The sequence below is a fragment of the Lagopus leucura genome, unplaced genomic scaffold (genome assembly GCF_019238085.1).
Source record: "Lagopus leucura isolate 7727_CA_CO unplaced genomic scaffold, USGS_WTPT01 Super-Scaffold_100157, whole genome shotgun sequence".
Taxonomy (NCBI): domain Eukaryota; kingdom Metazoa; phylum Chordata; class Aves; order Galliformes; family Phasianidae; genus Lagopus; species Lagopus leucura.
The window spans coordinates 23,753,761-23,772,408 of record NW_024962334.1 but is presented as its reverse complement, the minus strand read 5'-3'; the positions used below and the strand labels follow the sequence as shown (position 1 = coordinate 23,772,408).

The window sequence follows — 18,648 nt, the reverse complement described above, 5'->3', positions numbered from 1 at the left end:
GCTATATAAGCTTCTCAGAAGTAGAGCTTTGGGCTGGCAATCTTTAACCCTTTATCTTACAAGGCCCATAAAGTCAATCACATCATATTAGACTGATAATCGCTTTGCTTTCAGCTTTAATTATTTGTTTAGTAACTGATGTAATAGCCATGGGTGCTTATTTATTAATAAATGACATCTCAATGGTAGTCTGCAAAATAAAAGATAATGCTTCTATGCATAACAAAAGGAGAAAAAAATAAAATTACTTACTTGATTAAGTATATCTTGTTTCTGTAATGCATGCAATAAAGGAAAGAAGACACATATATTAGTAACACTCAGACTTTGTTATTATAAATACTATTTTGGTTGAAAGGTTAGTAATGTAGATGAACAGGCTTAAGACAGAAGACAGAATATCATTATTTTGCATTAGTGCATATGTCAAGTAAATGGTTCAGCTTAGCATTCTAGTCTTGATTAGAGAGTGTAAGCAATTTATTTTTAACCATGCTATGATAGATATCAAAGAAAAAGACAAGGAATTAAATATGTTTGTCTCTCTCAGCCCTGTGCACTTTAAAAAAGAAAAAAAAAAAAATTGTTTGTTGCCAAGAATGGTTGTTATTGAAACCATTTAATCAAAAATGAATGCAATAATAAACACTAGCAAGCACTGTCTCCAAAGTTTCTAATAATCCATTCCTTTTAATAAAGGCTCTGTACTAATTTCCTGCTTTATTCACAAACTGCTGTCAATACTTCCTAATTAGCACTACCTTAAATTATAAACATAGTTATGTTCTCCACGTAAATTACACTGATTGAGACAAACTTTAGTTACTAAACTACCAAGAATATCTTTAAAACATTTACAGAGTAACTAAAAGAAAAAAAAAACCCACATCAACACTTTGGGAAATCAGAAAGACCCCAGAGAAAGATTAGAGAAAGATTCTTAGAACCACTTTCACTACTTCCAAAAATGCAAAAGTATTCTGAAGGTGGCAGACATTTACTGCCATGTTGCATTCATTTTGCTAAACCTGAGGCTTCACCTACCCAGTCAGACCAGACCATGGAGTATGCCTTGTGCCATGTACTCACTTTAATAACCTTCTCAGAAATTTCTGTTTCACTGTTTAACCTGAACACTTATATTTATTCTTTTTATCCAGATGCAATCTGTGGCACTCAGGAGCACTTCCCGGATCCAAGCACAGACATGCTTTATCTGACTGTCTCAAACCTACACCTGTCTGGCTAACGTACATCTGTACAAATTTCTCCTCTTTCTGTACTGGTTAAACCTAAAAGCTCAAAATGTGTCTGTAAGCAAGAAATTATGATCCACTCTAATAGAACCATCAAAAAGGATGTGCATCTATTTCCCACTTTGATACAGTCTTTTGCTTGATTTCCTGATTTTTGCCAGCCTACTCAGCACTTGTCTGAAAGCGAAACAGTTGAAATTAGTTAGCTGAGAGAAATACCAAATGTCGGAAAGACTATTTATAAATCACAGCTTTCCAGCAGGGTGTTGTTAACCTACCTGTGTATTCTATGTCAGGCATAAAACCCAGTATAAATTATATATTTGACACTAACATAGAAAAAGGTGGGAAGACAGAGATTCACTAGCATATGAGTTTCAGTAATCTACCTTAGACTGAAAGCTAGCAGAGAGTAAAAGCTGCATAAATATAATTCTTACAGTAGATGAAGACCTTCTTATAATCAAATATGTCATTTCCACTAAGCCTAAAAAACACACATTCAGTAAGATATAAGATAATGGAAAAACAAGCCAGATGACTTCAGGTCACATGCTTCAAGTATCAACAGCTTTTCTTTTGCTATTTGTGTGCTGTTAAATCAGCTCATGATAAAAAGAAGAAAAAAAACCCAACCCTGTAATAAGGAAGCAACAGAGTGGAATAAAATCCTCAACCCTTTAAGCAGGAAGAAATTTTTAAAAACTTAACACTTTTTCTAAAGTACACAAACATGCCACATTGCAAAATCTCTGTGTTCCATACCATACCTCTATATGTTCCTCAATACCTCTATGTTCCATGCTTATTAGTATCAAATTGGCACCAGCTTTTTGTAGGATATTGAGAAGATTGGAAAAATATTTAAATTTTAATGAGACAAGAGCTAAAAAGAAAGCATGAAGCTCTCCTCTACAAAACACAAGAACAAAACAGGATGCTTAGAAGTTTAAAGGGTTATCTACAATACGTGAAAGAGAAAAGCTAAACTGACTTATTTCTGCTAGATCAATAACTTTTTTTTTGTCATATCATATCTACTAAAATAATGAAAGGGTGAGTTCTGTTTTTTTTCTTCTTTTTAATTTAGAGATCAAAATTACATAGTTTAAATAATACGCGCAGCACAAGGAGTTCTCATCTGACCAGATAGAATCAACTCTCAAGTCATCCACTACAGGGCTTATCCATATAGCAGGTTTAAGAGATGTCAAAAACACAGAAACATCTGGGAAAAGGCAGTTCTGTCTGACTATATTCACCCAGCTGCAGAAGAAATATCAGTCACTCCTCTTGCAGCTGATGACACGAAACCTGAACTAATAAATCCTGCTAGATCCAAAATACTCATTTTCTATCTTTTTTTCATTTTGTTATACTCCCTAAAATCAAAGTACTACACAGAAAAGTGAAAAAGCCATTGGGCTTAGCTTGGGACCAACACTGTCCAGTAGCAGCCAATAGCTTGACCCCTGCTGAGGTCAGTGGGGCCACAGCAAGTTGTTTAATTTTCATTCCCTCTGCCCTTCCATATTCCCACACAATTACTTTACACTTTAAAAGGTTACACTTCACAGAATTGAAACCACTGTACAAGGAAAGAATAGAAGTGAAGATTTCAAAAACAATTAACAATAAATTTAATGTATTTTATCACATACATTCGCAGCACAAAGAAAGCAATGGAATTTAAAAGTAAAAAAAGTACAAACGCCCAATCATATAAACTTCTCCTAATAAATATGTCTACACTCTAATATGAATCAATTGAAGGTGGTTCTACAGCCTATGCCACATTGAAGAGTAAATCAAATGGTCAAAATGTTCCCACCATTTTATAATATATAATTTATGTAAATAAAATAATGAAGATTTAAGATGATCAACTACAAAATCAACTCATACTTCATTATCAAAACACAAAATATTTTCTTCAGAAAGTGATTCAAATGACCAATACTACATTTTGTTACATTCAAAGTATTAAATAATATTCCAATATTTAATTGGTTATAACTGCCTTACTTAACAACAACTGCATACTGAAATGTAGGTACAAGTCACGCTTATAATGGTTAGTACATTTTTCTATTCTGAACTCCATACAATACAAACCTATTTAGAAACACTGATGAAACAGGGTTTTATTTAGCTATATTTTGAATCACATTATTAGGATGTGCTAAACAAATAAAAATTGCAACTGGGGATTGCAAAATGAAACATTCTGTTGTTTGGGGATTTTTTTTTTTAATTTTTTTTTTTTTACCATCCAAAACAGTGTTTTCTTTAGTAGTGACTCTGTAGAGGCAATACCCACACACATTCAATTGAATTCTTTGTTTCATAATACCAGAAAAAAAGAAATTACCCCAAAGGGGATCCCACAAGCAGAAACAATGTAAGAAAAACAAGTTTGAAAAAATATCTTTGCAGACTTTACTTATCTAAGATTTGATAATATTCTTAACATCTCTAACCATCAAAAAGAATTAGAATTAACGTTTAGGATTATGGGGTTTATTTTTAACTGTTTTTTTCTTTTAGTCCTTAAATTGTTTATTGATATTACTAAGCAGATGTGTCTACTGTGATGTTTATAAACTTTTAGTTAATAAAAACATTCACATTTTTATTTCCAAACAGACTCACTTACCCTCAAATAACTGATTTATAAAAATACTATTTTAAATACTTTAACCATTTATTAACACTTTTCCCACCACTCCCAATTATTAAAGAAAGAAGACAAGTTACCCCTTCAGGATTATATTTTGCTAACACACCACTGCCATGGAACTCTTCTAAGACATCCTTAATTTTCTTAGTGGAATCTAGACAAAGAATGAAAAGAGAGAAAATTAAAATACAGAAAACTGATTTACATAATGTGAACTGTAATTAAAGGAACACACAAAAAAAAACGCTAATAGCTTTTCTCAATGTGCATCACTAATTTTCTCTAGCTATATAAGAGCTGTAGGCATAAAGAAAATGAGAACATACTGTACCCTCTTAACAAATGGTAAAAAATGGTAAGTAAACACAGAAAGCTAAGAAACAAACATTATTTACTCCAATCTTTAACTGTTGTTAAGCAGCATATTTCTCAAGTAGTTGTCTGCAAGGACTATTTCAAGTCCCTTTTCTTGTCCTTGAAACGAGCCATCTACCAAGCAGGTTCACTCCTAACAGTGCTACTAAATCTCATCTGGCATAGGTGTGAGTGAGCCAGAGGAGCCAGACTATCTATCTATCTATCTATACATACATACATATAATACACGTGCCATACTTGAAAGAAATATGTTTTTCTGAAGACTCATCACAGAAAACAAACATTACATCTTTTGCAGACCTCCAAGATACGTTAGCAAGTGTCAGTCAGAATAACTTTGGTTATTGGCTAACAGAATCATGCTATATTGCAGCAGTTCAGAATTTTTGTTCTCGTTAAAAAATTTCTACTTGCAAAAGAATAAAACAGTTATTTCAGTAAGCTGTCAATACATTTGAATTCACATTAACACATAACCATCTTTTCTAATCTAAATATCAACATTGGAATACAATAAAAATAGATGTAACTCAATTCTGTCTTTGAGATGCAAGACAGTCAAATGTTCATAATGAGCATAACATTGGAGTCAGTCATGAACTAGCAGATGCATTACAAATGAAAACAAGTATATATAACGGCTGGATAGTTATTTCCACAGCAAATATTGAATGAAGAGAAGAAAAACAAAAACTGGGAAATAAGAACAAAAAAAAAAACAACAAAAAAAAACAAAAAAAAAAGAACATGCTTCTTTAATTTAACATCTAACATTTTTATCATCTAAACAAGCATTATGTCTATACAGCGGTAATTAAAATCAAACACTTGTGCTATGTAATTTTTTCCTGAATATCACCCTAGTGCAATCATTAAAAAAGCACAATATATTCCATGATCGAAATATCTGTCAAGAAAAAATGTTTTGTGGATGTAATTACTGCTTTGGTTGTCTTAGAAAAATTGAGAAATTTCCACATTTTGGACACAAGCTGTATTTATTGCAAGCATCGTGCTATGCATTCCACAGCCAAGATAGAACCATTTTTCACAACCTTTTGTTCACAGTCATTCAATCATTATTTCAGTTCATGGGATAGTATCCAAACAAGCACGCATTAAGACGATTTTTTAAACAACAAAAATATGACATCAATATTTTAAGTCAAACATCAAAGGACAATCCTCTGCATGTACAATTCCTAACAGTTCGAACCTTCTGAAGAAAAACTTATTCTTCTTAGTCTGTAACAGCCAAACTAATACTATAAACATTCCATCTTCAATAAGTTGACCTCAAGATATGACAGTAAAAGTAATCTTCAAGTTTCATTCATTTTTGTGCATAAAAAGCAGAGTCTTGGAAAGTTCTATGCCAACAAAAAAACCTGAGGAACTCCAATACAATGTTTTTAATTCCACTAACAGAAAAATTAGCCAAGTAAATGCTCTATGGAAAATAAAATATCAGAAATTATACACAGAAATAACTATAAAGTTTTCTTAATTTTTTTTTTTTTTTTTTTTTTTTCCCTGAGTTTCCTCCCAGGAAATAATAACAATGCTGGGGGTCTGACTGAAAATTTAGTCTGACTGAAATAATTTGTACACTCACTGGAAACTGGTGTAAAAACGCACCTCAAACTGTGTCTTGCCTGTTACCTCCAAGTACATTCGCTCTGCTGTCACGGTTTTATGGTTTTTGGTTATCGTTATTCCACATCATAACATCATGCAGTGCACTGGGAGGTAAGGTGTTAATGCTCAAAGTTCCAGGTACCCATCTTGAAGAGAAGAAGAACTACATTCCCCAGAGGACTTTGCGGTCAGAGAGGAGATATAACCCCTGGCAAGGTCACCTGATGTGCTCTTCTTCATCAGGCTCTCCTCCCTGCTGCTCAATCGGACTGTGCATCTCACCTAAGTGTCATGGTGAGGCCTATCCACCTTTCAGACACTCTCATTATATTTGATTTATTATCTCCAATTCTAATTATATTGTATTACAGTGTGTTATCTTGCATTCCAATACCATATTTAGTAAATTAGTTTGTTTCTCCCTAGATCGCTGCCACTGTTTTTTTTTCCATTATTTTTGAGTCCTCTGTTTCCCTTTTCTGGAGGCGCAGATCCGTGGATCCCTCCACCCTGCTAGTCACAGAACTGGGCCAAACCAGCCCATAAACCGTTGACATCTGCATAGCTCAGCAATTTAACATTTCTGAGTAAATTCAGAAGTACCATCCACATATTAAAAGTTCACTATGAATATGATCCTAAACTTTAGATATCTATCATTGTTTTTTAATCATGGACAGACTTTCTTTGTATGTGATGCTCCATTCCAACAGTTTATAAATATGCAGAAATATATAGCACATCCATCATTGTAGTGCTTAAACCCCATGAATTTCAGTTAATGAAAAATGCAAAACTCATTTCATGAAACCACTTTTTCTTTTATATTTTTACAATTTTATTACTTTTATTACCCACTAGCACAGTACTTTGAGAATTCACTTAAAATACGGAAGCCATTCAGTCCTCTTTTCTGTCTGTATGGATTTAAACCCTTGTACGTCAGCTCATCTTCTGCTGTAATTTTGACAGAACACAGCAGTGTTCATTTAGCCACGGTGCTAGGAGAAAAAGGGAAACTGTGATTCAGGAGTCAGAATTCTCCTGGGAGGAGGTGAGCTATGTTTTCCCAACTCATGTCTGAGCAGTAGCAAACAGGCTAAGCATAATATGACAGACTGCTAACTGAAAAAGCTACTACTTCACTTGAGAAAAGTAGCTGGGCATTGCTGCCTTTTTTTTTTTTTTTTTTTTTTTTTTTTTTAAATAAAGTCTTCAAAACAATAAGTACATAGATAACCTTAGTTAAGGTACTTTTCCAGAATAAAGGCAAAACAATCAAAATCATGACATAATAGAAATAATAAACCTACATAGTTAACAGGGAGATATTCAAAGTGTCAAAGTATCTGATTTTTTAAGTATCTTACAGTCCTAACAAAGATACCTTTTATAACTGAAGACTAATTTACATACCAAGTTGCAAATCATTTAAGACTTAGCCCACATTAAAATCATGATTCATTTTTTAAAATGACTCAGCTTCAGATGAGGAAGATTAAACACTAAGCTGAGATTGGAATTCAGTAAACCATTTTTCCCATAAATGGAAAACATCAAACATCAAGAAAACTTGCCTAGATCACAGATTTTCTCTACACTTTCAACCACCCACCCAGAAACATTCTTGGGAAGTTTAAGAACAGAAAAATAAATGACCTATAAAAAAGGCCTGACAGCATAAAATACTGGTTTTAAAATCATGTGTAAAGACAAATAAGCACTAGAAAACAAACGCTGGATTACAATTAATTCTCTTATGAACCCAGATGTGATTATATCATTTGAAAAAAAAAAATCACAGGTAAGCATTCAGAGTCTTACAATGATCAATTTCACTGTTCATACATAAAAGCTCTGAAGTTTTAGAGATTTTCTATAACTTTATAATACAATACAGGAAAAAAAAAATCTTTCAATATGCAATTTTCTGGCATGACCCAAAGTTGAAAGTCCTACATGACAGCAAAGACAGTAGGAAGCATGGGAAAAAGACCAATACTCTTTGGCACTGCAATTCTTACACAGATTCTTCTTCTATTATGGATTTTTTCTTCTTTTGTGGATGCAAATTATACAATAAAAATGTGCAATCATGCATATATATACATATGCACATGTGTTTACACATGAACATTTCTGCGTCAGAGATTCTTTTATGCACAGAACCATATGACATCTTTGCTCAAGCTTAAGATTAAGCTAAAACTCCACTGGTCCCCAAATGCCAATATATTATAAACATTGAGCCTGCTAACAAAGCTGTATGCATCAGTATTTTTCACTCTCAATAGAAAAAAGGTTATTCCAGTAAAAAAAAACATTTTTCCCAATATGATTCTGCATCCAGCAGCATGTCTGTGTCGCTAAGAGGTTCTGGTGATTGACACTGAACGATGAGAAATTAGTATCATAAGTAGGGCTAGAGGCATGCTGCTTCAAGCTCTTAACATAATAGGTCATACTTTCCTGTTGGTTTATGAGCAGAAGTCTTTTGATGCAAATTTCACAAAAGAAACACATTTGAATTCATGGTCATTGTTTTTTTACTTTTTTTTTTTTTTTTTTAAATTGATATCACAAAACTTACCATCACCTTGAAAACAGCTGCCAGGCTGGGAAGGCAACCACAGCCCAATGCTGTGAAAGAGACCTTCCCTTACTAGTCATTACCAATAACTGCAGTAGCACGCACTTAAACAGGAAAATTTGAATGACAAGAACCTCCAGCATATCACTCTTCTACCAAATTCTCTGATGAATAATCAGCAGAATGTTCCTTAGAAACTCAGGCAGAACTGGATGAGGCTGCCTAAATAAATATGGTGGCAAACAACTTGTGTAATAGGAGATGGATAAAGAGGTAAGTGGAGAGAGAGGGACAGCAGCCACTGCTGCAGGGAAGGACAACTCCTGCTGCAGCAGCTGCTGAATTCGAAGCTCCTGCCAAGCACAAGTGCACAGCATTTTGCCACCCGCCCTTATCCATGGCCTCAGTGATGCCTGTTGTTCCTCACTTGAAGATTGGTACAGATTTTCAATTTCTCAATGACATAATTAGAAGGAAGATTTATCAATTTTACTCCTTCCTATTACTAAGTGATGCTTATACAGGCAATCAGACTTCTTCATGAGAAAAAATACAAATGCTAATACCATGTGCCAACACATCTTCAGTCCAAATTAACAGAAAATATCTACCAAATCCCATTTCCCTATAGCAGATGTTCAAACAGAAGCATATGGCAAACAACAGAGATTTGGGGGACAAGGAGGAGCCTGAATTTTGCCTGCCAGTAGGTTACAGTTTAGAAAGGAAGAAATAAGTAAAGAATAAAACCATACTTCAGGATTTGAAAGAAGCTGCAGGTAACTGCTCTGAGTACTTAGGATTATTTTGAGGAAGAAAAATAAAGCCAAGTATAGCCCATCTTTTGTATTTTAAAACAGCTTTGTAACTATCTTATTCAGCTTATTCTTAATTCCTTTGCCTTTGAATATTAAGAAAATTAAGCAATCTGAGACATCCTCATAAAGCAGCTCTGAAAGCAAAGCAGTATTTCAGGGTGCTATGATGGCTAGGGGTTCCCTGGGTCCAAGACTGTACAGTTCTTCTGACAGGGAAGGGTCTCGCAACCTGGGCCTGTCTAGCTACACAAGCCAGGATCAGGACAGGCTGAAGAACAACCATTGTCCTAAGTATTGGGCATCACTTTGTGAATGGGGATGCACAAAGCCAGGGTGAGACATGAGGCCATGAGTGGGCCGATCTTTTCAAGGCCCATGGCAAGGCAGGGCTGTGGGGAACCATAGTCACTGGGACATCAACAGAGTTGCTTCAAGAGCTAAAATGGGGTTCTGGACCACAAACAGGATGCAGGGAACCCCTAGGGTTTAAGAGGGTTTTTGTGCTCTCAGACGCAGGGGAGGCTGGTCAGGAATAGTCAGGGCTGGTTGTTCCCTCAGCTTGGGGACAATATTCCCTCATTCTAAATTCAAGATTTGAGAAAACTGTAATACTGCAAGTCATTCTAAAACTCAACTTTGAAAAACAGTATTTATGCACGCATTGAATATGCCACACTACCCTGTCTGGCGAACAGGAAGGATTAAATGCCTCTGGAGATCAATCCAGTCCTCAGATTTTATCATCTTGTTTGAGTCACAAAAGCAGTACAAACATGCAACAGGTTACTGTGTGTCTCTTTCTTTCTCTTTTCTCATTTCCTCCTTATTTATAGCTGGTCACACTATCTGATACAGCCTGCCTTCTCATAAGAACAGTGATGAAATGATTCTCTGTTACATTAAATTAAGGAAGTATTGTCATTGACAATATATTTCCATCCCAAACTAGCTCTATAAGTACTAACTGTGTATCTGGAAAGAATCAAATCAGCTTAGATTGAAAGCTACCACATATTATTTCTGATTTTAAGCAGAAATAGGGAAATTGCTCTATACATTTCAGAAAGCTTGTTTTTTTGCAGTTGTTGTTTTTTTTGTTTTTTTTTTTTAAATAAACACATTAGAAACACAGAAGTTTATTTCTTGCTGTTGTTATCCAAATTATATACAGTATCTATATTTTGTACTCATTATCCATTTAACCTAAAGTTTAATAATGGCTTCAAGTGCTACTGAACAGGATTAAGAACATACAATGTATCCTTACACGTCCTTGGCTGCACTCCTCGCAGTCACTCACATTGCATGGCCCTGCCTTCCCATCAGGTGCTCAATCACTACTTCGAGCCCTGACTTAGTATTTCCATTACAGACCACAATGCACAAATTAAAAAAATACTAGAAATAAAATAGACATTACAGTGCAACTTTCCTACAGCTCTGTAAATAATCCAACGTAAAGTTATACCTGAGATTCTGTTCTTACCCCTGACTTTTTCCCTAATGGTGGCTGTTTCTTCCTTCAATATGAACACAGAGTTCCTTAATACTGACACACAATTTTTTCATATCTGCACATATTTCCCAAACATGAAACAGACAAATTGCTAGTACAGTACCAATGTATACACAGATTTGTTATAAGCTTGAGAGTAGGAATTCACATCACAAAAGATGGAACCTGTGAAATACCTCTAGCTAACACATTTCACCCGCTCAGCTTGAGGGTGAGTAAAACTGGCAACATATTTTACCAAAGTACAACTGGCCTGTTTTGACCATGTACTTTTACTTCGAAGGGCTTGGGAGAAGCACTTTTAGTGGTGTAATTAGTAACACACAGTTGGGGATTTGTGTTTTTGTAAGATTTTTATCTTCTATTCTCCTCCATTTCTTTATGATAAGGCTATATTAACATCCATTTCATTACAAGACATAATTTAAAATACACATTTGGTTCTTCCATTCTTTTGTGCAACACAAACAATTCTTGAAATGGTTTTGTACTCCTGGCTTTGGTTTTTTCCTTTTTTTTTTTTTTTTGGTTTTTTGTTGTTGCTGTTGATGATATTTACCATCTTTTTACTTATTATCGTTTTCAAAGTATCACATTCAGTTTATTCCTCCTCTTATAAAGAAAGGCAGTGACAATTCTCGATATCCTATGTACTAGAAGTGTATTTCTGAGATTATATTTTAGTTATGTAGAAATGAAAGCAGAACTGTTTTCTAGCTTTAACCTGAAAAGATTTTCACTTAGGCAATCTTCTTTACATACAGTAAATGACCTTTTCAATATAAATGCTAAACTAAAAGATGACTTCTTAAACAAACAAACAAAAAAAAAAAAAAAAAAAAAAGCTCAATTTATTTGTGACTTTCAGGTTTCTGATGCATTCATCTTCCATTTCAAGATGTGTTTACCACTGAAATGAAATGCTTTCTAAAAACAAGAGTTGCATCTCCTGAGTAACAATTCTGTTATTTATTTTTTATTTTCATCTCAGGAATAGAAGCTTTAAAGTCAAATGCATATTTATGCCATAAAACTAGAAGAATTAACACGACAATACAGTTTCTCTGGATCCTTTCAACCATTACTGAAGAATACAAAGTGATGGTCTTACAGGAACAGCAATGTAACAAACGTTCAAGCAAACTCCTATAAGGAGTTATGTCAGTTTTACAGAGCTGGTAAAGTTGAAAAATATGTTTCAAGCACGTAAAGTTATTTATTATTTCCAAATTTTATTCAAAACACTCGTGTTTTTAGTGGTGCATGATCCCATTCAAAACGTATTTGGTTCTATATGTTATCTTATTTGCAACACAGAAATTCAGCATTTTAGATTCAAGATCAAGATTCTTAAAGACAAGATAAAGCTAGAAGTTGTGCAATAGTGCCCATACATGTCTCCTTCACAGAAAATTTAGAATCCAAGTGATAGTGAATGAGAAAGAAAAAAATAAAGTCCTTTACGGACTACATATATTAAAAAAAAAATCAATATGACATAAAGTATGTAAGATGTTTCAAGGTTAGTAAAAGATGACATCTGCAAAATGAAAAATGTAAGGGGAAACAGGGATAGAAGCATGCGAGGCAGCTTTAAGACATTTTATTATTATTCTAAAAGTATCAATGGCAAGTACGATAAGAATTTATTCAGTCTGTCAAGATTCTTTTTTTGTTAGATCTTGCTAATATATTTACACAACATGATAAAATACTTAATGTGTCAAAACAGCGAGCACATTTCCATGCCACATGACTTCCTTATGATCTGCTATTAAAACTGGCAATTGGCGTAAGTGACAAAGATGAGGAGAAAGGTCCTGCTAGAACTTTTGTTAAGCCTATTCTAGGAACCCCACTAAAAAATACTTCCATTGTTGGTAAGCATACAAGTTAATATGTGGTCTTTTCGGTCTTTTCTTCTACATATTTTTTTTTTTTTTTTAAATTATTAATGGTATCATTTTAATGAATTTACTTCTAAGTTTTGTTATAACACTAGATCATATGAACTGTTAACAATGTAAGACAAACTGATGAGCAAAGCATACAAATCTACAATCTTCTCCAACACATCTTTTTCTCCAATAAAGACATCTTTAAATCATCTTTGTTTAAAGATGCACAGTATTTCCCTGTTAATCCTCCTGTTTTGTTTCCTTGTCTAAACATCAAAGAAGAGATAGATAAAACATCTCCACTTGCCTCCATTTTGCACCCAGATATCTGTATTATCTCATTTGCCGCGTTATTAAGAACTTAAATGATTCCTAACTGAGCAAAAAGTAAAGTTGCTGTAAATTAAATGTGGAATTCAGATACTGCTGAAGTGCTTACCAATCAAATTGATTCCATTGGATACACGTGCTGCTACCTTAATGGGATATAGGAAACTGTACTGCTAAATAGTTACAATAAGAAATTTAAATTCTAATAGAAAAGAAAGCAAAATATGCAATAAAATGTGCAGTAAAATGTGAAAGTCCTCTGGGATGAAATTCTGGGATAATATAACTCTCTTAATGACCTGAGACTTGAAGCATAATAACATATAGGTTTGATAAGGAGCTACAGGTTTGCCTTTGTCATATATTAGAAAGAATGGGAATATGCCTATTGTCATTACTATCATAGAGAAACTCAATAGTTATATATTTTACATTCACACAGTAACTAAGCTTAATATATGCTCATTTATCTTATAATTGCCATTGTAAACCTATTCTGGGATATCTATTTTTACGTTCATGTTCTGAGAAACAAATGCTTTGCAAACACACTTCTAAGTCTTGTAGTAGTGGAGTTCAAAACTTAAAAATTACTGTTTCCACCCACGACAGCTCTCTGTTCAGTTCAGTTAAAATGTGTCTTTTGCAAATTTGACAGATTAAGTCATCTTTTTATCAATGTTAAATAGTTTTTCCTATTAACTAACTAGTTTATATCTATTTCTCAAGAGTCTTCATGGGCATTATTCACCATAATAGATAACACTAGAAAGTACAAGAGAGAGGGAATATGCATGGACTCCAGGAGAAGAAAAGCTCACCAGTTTGAGCTGATTCTTGCTTGGTGTATCTCAGTTCCTTTCCTTTTCAATACATATATATTAGACTAAATATACATCTCTAAGTTTCACTACATATACATTTTTAACCTTTCCAGACTAATACAAAGGATCAAATAGAATAAATAATTGCCCATTGTTTAAGTTAGTCCACTGGACAATCTATAGAACAATTTGTTTTTTGCCGAGGAGACAGAGAGCAAGAATAAAAGCTTGCAACGTAATCCACTAATAAAGGCAATCTAGAACCGTATTACGAGGGCTATTTAAACAACATTTTCATGCATTTCTCAAAGTCTTGTAAGAACAATATTCAGGTAAGCAGCTCCCTCATGCAAGTCTACAGAGCTCTCTAACCACTTTAAGCAATAACCATCTTAACTAAAATTTCAGCAGTTTAATAACAAAACATGTGAGTTACTTGCCCTTTAGAAGCTTAGGAGTCAAAGCCCATTTGCTCTATTAAGCTCTATTTTTTTTTTTCTGCTGTCATTTTATGGATATTATTATTTCCACTAATAAAATAAAAAAGAAAGAATAAAGAAATACTCAAGCATCTTTGTTCTAGTCTCTCAGAACTATCCTCAATTCTAAATTCACTAGCAGAGCATAAGAGTTTTTTGTTGCTTTAAAATTCATGTTTCCAGTCCTATGATCCTACTATTGTGTTTTTGAAAGAATGACCATACTTCATTTTTGGGTAATGCAAAACAAATTGCTTTCAGCAAATCACAGCCAGCCATAGAGATGATACCTCTATTTTCAAACAGCATTATCTTAGGAAAGACTGAGAGGTTGCTACGGACCCAAACTAAAACACTGATGAAGGATAGCTAAATAAATATATCACAGTGAATGAGGTAAAAGAGCAAAGGTAAATAAATAAATAATGGAAACCAAGACTAGTAATTACAAAAGAAGTTCAATCATTGTCTAAAAAAAAAAAAAAAAAAAAAAAAAAACCTACATGATGGCATTGTTGGAAAAAAAAAAACAAAAAACAATAAGCAGCAACAACAAACAAACAAAAAAAACAACACACAGCAAACATTAAATGGGTTGGGAAGAACATACTTTATGTCACAGACGCACACAGTTTAACTGAATGAAGGGTAAAACAAAGCTCTATGAATTCAAAATATTTATATAGTATAAACACCTCTTACTTACAAATCAAGATTCAAGAAGAATTCATTAGCATAAAACAAAACTGCTACAATATGAATTAAAGCATAAAAACTTAACAGAACACTACTCAGAATTTGCAAGAAAGAAATTTCTGACATCCATCTAAAGGCTCATAACAAAATGAAAATTGCCAAATATGAAACGGTACTGAACTCCTTATATCAAAAATATCAAAATTTTACTGAAAATGAATCTGTATGCATACCCAAATTCATATTTACTATAAGAGAAGGCAGAAAGGTAGTTCAAACTCTTTTTTCAGAGCTCTCACGCAATAGACACAAGACACATTGCTTCAGACTATAGCCATTTAGGCATGTTCTTATCACAGGTTACAGTCTGTCAATGAATGTCTTGATTGCTTTAAACTCTCCTCATATACATATATGAACATAATATATACATATTGTTTACAAATTATTATACGTATCTATGTAAGTTTTAGTGAGCAAGACTCATAAGAGCACTGGCTTAACTCTTCTCTTAAATTACTGAAGACCAGGCTTAACTTTCCAAAGATGAAAAGTTAAGTTTTATATTTGAGGTATCAAAGGTAGCTAAATTGAACTTTGTGAGACATAACCACAACATGGCTGTAGCATGAGCATATTCTTTAACTTCTGCTTACTTATCACGTAACTTTTAATTTCTTCCTTTTCCAGAGGATCAGGCAACCCTATGGTCTATTATAACAAGGCATAGAGTATAAAGAAATGTCTCAAAAAACATATACTTCACTTTCATATAAAGGATCATTACAAATGAATGTTCACTATGGACAAATACGACACTGATGAAATTGCTAGTTTTTATGAAGTAATTCGTGTTATTTATCTGTCACTGTAGTGAGAACATCTTTAGTGACAAGTTCAAGTCTTTCCTTATCAAAATTGATTTCCAAATTCCTGCTGACTTCTCCAGCTTTGATTAGGTCTTTCCAGTGTTTCTATGCTTATGTCAACAAACAAGTTACATTTGGAGCAGTAGTCACTTACCTTTCCAATCTGTAATAGCAAGGTTGGGGAAAAAAAAATAAAATAGGAAGGATACAAATAAATTTGCTCAAGTATCTTTTCTCTCAGCTGTGTTTCAAACTACAAAGATGTGACCCCAAGAGAAATCTAATGTATATTTCGAAGATAAATTTAATGTAAGATTGATATAAACAATGTAAGCTTGTAGGAATGTCTTATTAACAGTCAGCCTGAAGACACAGAGATTTTTATAAAAACATTAGGTTACTTGACCTAGTTAACACTGTAAAACATACAGAGTGCTTAATATGTAACAAAATACCAGTAATATGACACAGGCATTCATCATCTTAATGTTGCCATACACAAAAGTCAATGCTGTTGCAATGAACTAAGAACTCTCCCAGGTTCCAGTTTTCAAATTTATATCCCTTCCTAATCCATTCTGCCACAGTACACTCACAGAGGACAGGTTTATTTACTTAATTATAAATGAATCAATTCACAAAATTTACCAGAGATACCATCCAGAGCATGTTAAGACTAAAATAATTTCAAAGACAATCTGACAGAAGAAATCAGAAGAGACATGAGAAAGAAAGAAGGATGAAGAGTTAATCACCAAAAAGGATAAAAGGAACAACAGAAGAAGACAAATATAGTTTGAGGAGAGGGAAGGAGAGAGGCAAATTAAACTTCAAAGAATAATGCTGAAAAAGTAAGAAAAATTAGTTCTTCTGACAGTCTTCCCCTCTTTCACCTTCTTTTTGTCACTCATAATGCAGAGAAGAGTAACTAATACATCTTAAGAGAAAAAGCTCTCAGCAAGGCAATCTCAATTATGAAGACCTAAAAAAACTAGGAAAATGATGAGATTATATTTAAGTTTCAAGATATCTTAACTTTGTTTTGATGATCTAAACTGATGACTTTCCAGAAAAAAAGACCAAAGCAAATACTGTACAAATACAAATATGACATCAAATACTCTATGTATAAATAAAAAGTTTCAGAAGTTCATAGTAGAAATTCAGAAACAGGAAATTATAACCGCAAGCAGAATCTCATATTTTCCTAAGTTTTTGTATTCATCATTAATGAATCATCATTCACCTGCAGCTGAACAGTAGGTTGTCCTGTAAGTCTGATCTCGTAATAATTAGTTTAATAATGTAATAATAATTAATTTTAAAAAGAATTTGCTTTAAGGAAAGAAGAGGAAACAATAGGTTGATTTGCCATAAATTTGCTGGGAATAAATGGTGAACAGAGAAATTGAAAGCGAGTAGAGTTATATTCCAAGTAAATTCAATGCAGTAATCTGTCAGCTGACTGTAGAGACCAAGCTTATTTGAAATACATTGTCTTGCTTCAGGACAAAAAGGAGAAAAAAAAAAAAGAAACATTGGTATATTTAGTATAGGACAGTGGAGTCAGCAAAGAAAGGACAAAAACAGTTCAACTTCGTTTACTTGAGAGCTGCTTAGGATCTTTGTCAAGTGTTGATGAAAAAGAGTTCTTTGATTTTTCCAATTCTTTCTAAGCTGTTTTATACTTAATTTTAGAAATACAAGAACAATAAATTCCAAGATTTCTATTGTACAAAGGCTGTTCTCAGACATTTTAATCCAAGGAGTCTACTATTGGGAGGGAGAAAAAAAACACCACAAATACAGCATTGGAAATCTTGAATCCTGACAGGCATGCAGTAAGTGCTATACACAGTAGACAGTATAGTATAGAAAGATCTAAGATACATATTGAGACGCTTTATCTCAAGGAAAGATAATCCAGCATCTATGGGGATGAGCTGAGAAGAAGATAAGGAAATGGTTTTCCTTAAGCTATGGCACCGTGCTTTAGTAGAAACTACAATGTTTTAAATACCAATGAGTAGACAAACTTCTAAAAAACTGTAAACACAAGTAATTGAATGCTATTTAGCAGATAATGTTTCCCCAAAAATAGAATTAATAACAAATATAGGATATTCCATTTTTGCTCACCATTTGCAATGATCCCATTTTTCTGTAGCCCCAGACCCGTAATGTTCCTGTTCCTTTTCTTACTTAAAAAAGAAATGTTTAGCTGAGATAGAGACTCTTTTTAGGCACTTTTTTTTTTTTTTTTAGTAAAATAGAGCTTATCCCAGACTGTGCATTAAGAAAATAACAGAGAGTAAATGACTTACTGGCTTTCAATGTCTGAGATCATCGCTTCGAGATAAGTCATGCAATGAAGACTCAGCCTCCTAAAAATTATGACGCACAATCCTTCACACCATTGAGAAATATGCCACATTCTTGTCAGAATACCTCAAGCTTAATGTCACTCACAGATAGCTAATCAGATAATCTGTGACATTAAAATGAAGAACATGTGATTTACACTCTTTTAACTGCATACATTAACAAACTCTAAATCCAAAGGAAAAAAGAAGACAAGTTATGAATACAAATAAAATGGCTAGACAATAGGGTAACTTATTTTAGACAGTTAAGAAAAGGTTGAGACTGATTTCCTAAAGTGGCCTCAAACCAATT

The 18,648-nt window shown here is 33.5% G+C and overlaps 1 protein-coding gene across 2 annotated transcripts in view; it reads right to left on the bottom strand.

The window, feature by feature from the left end:
• DGKB (diacylglycerol kinase beta) overlaps positions 1–18,648 on the bottom strand; it is a 324,210-nt gene that overhangs the window by 265,789 nt on the left and 39,773 nt on the right. For both annotated transcript variants that reach the window (XM_042889110.1, XM_042889111.1), the window contains exon 3: positions 4,014–4,090. In XM_042889110.1, coding sequence (XP_042745044.1) covers positions 4,014–4,090 — 77 coding nt within the window. The remainder of the gene's footprint in view (positions 1–4,013; positions 4,091–18,648) is intronic.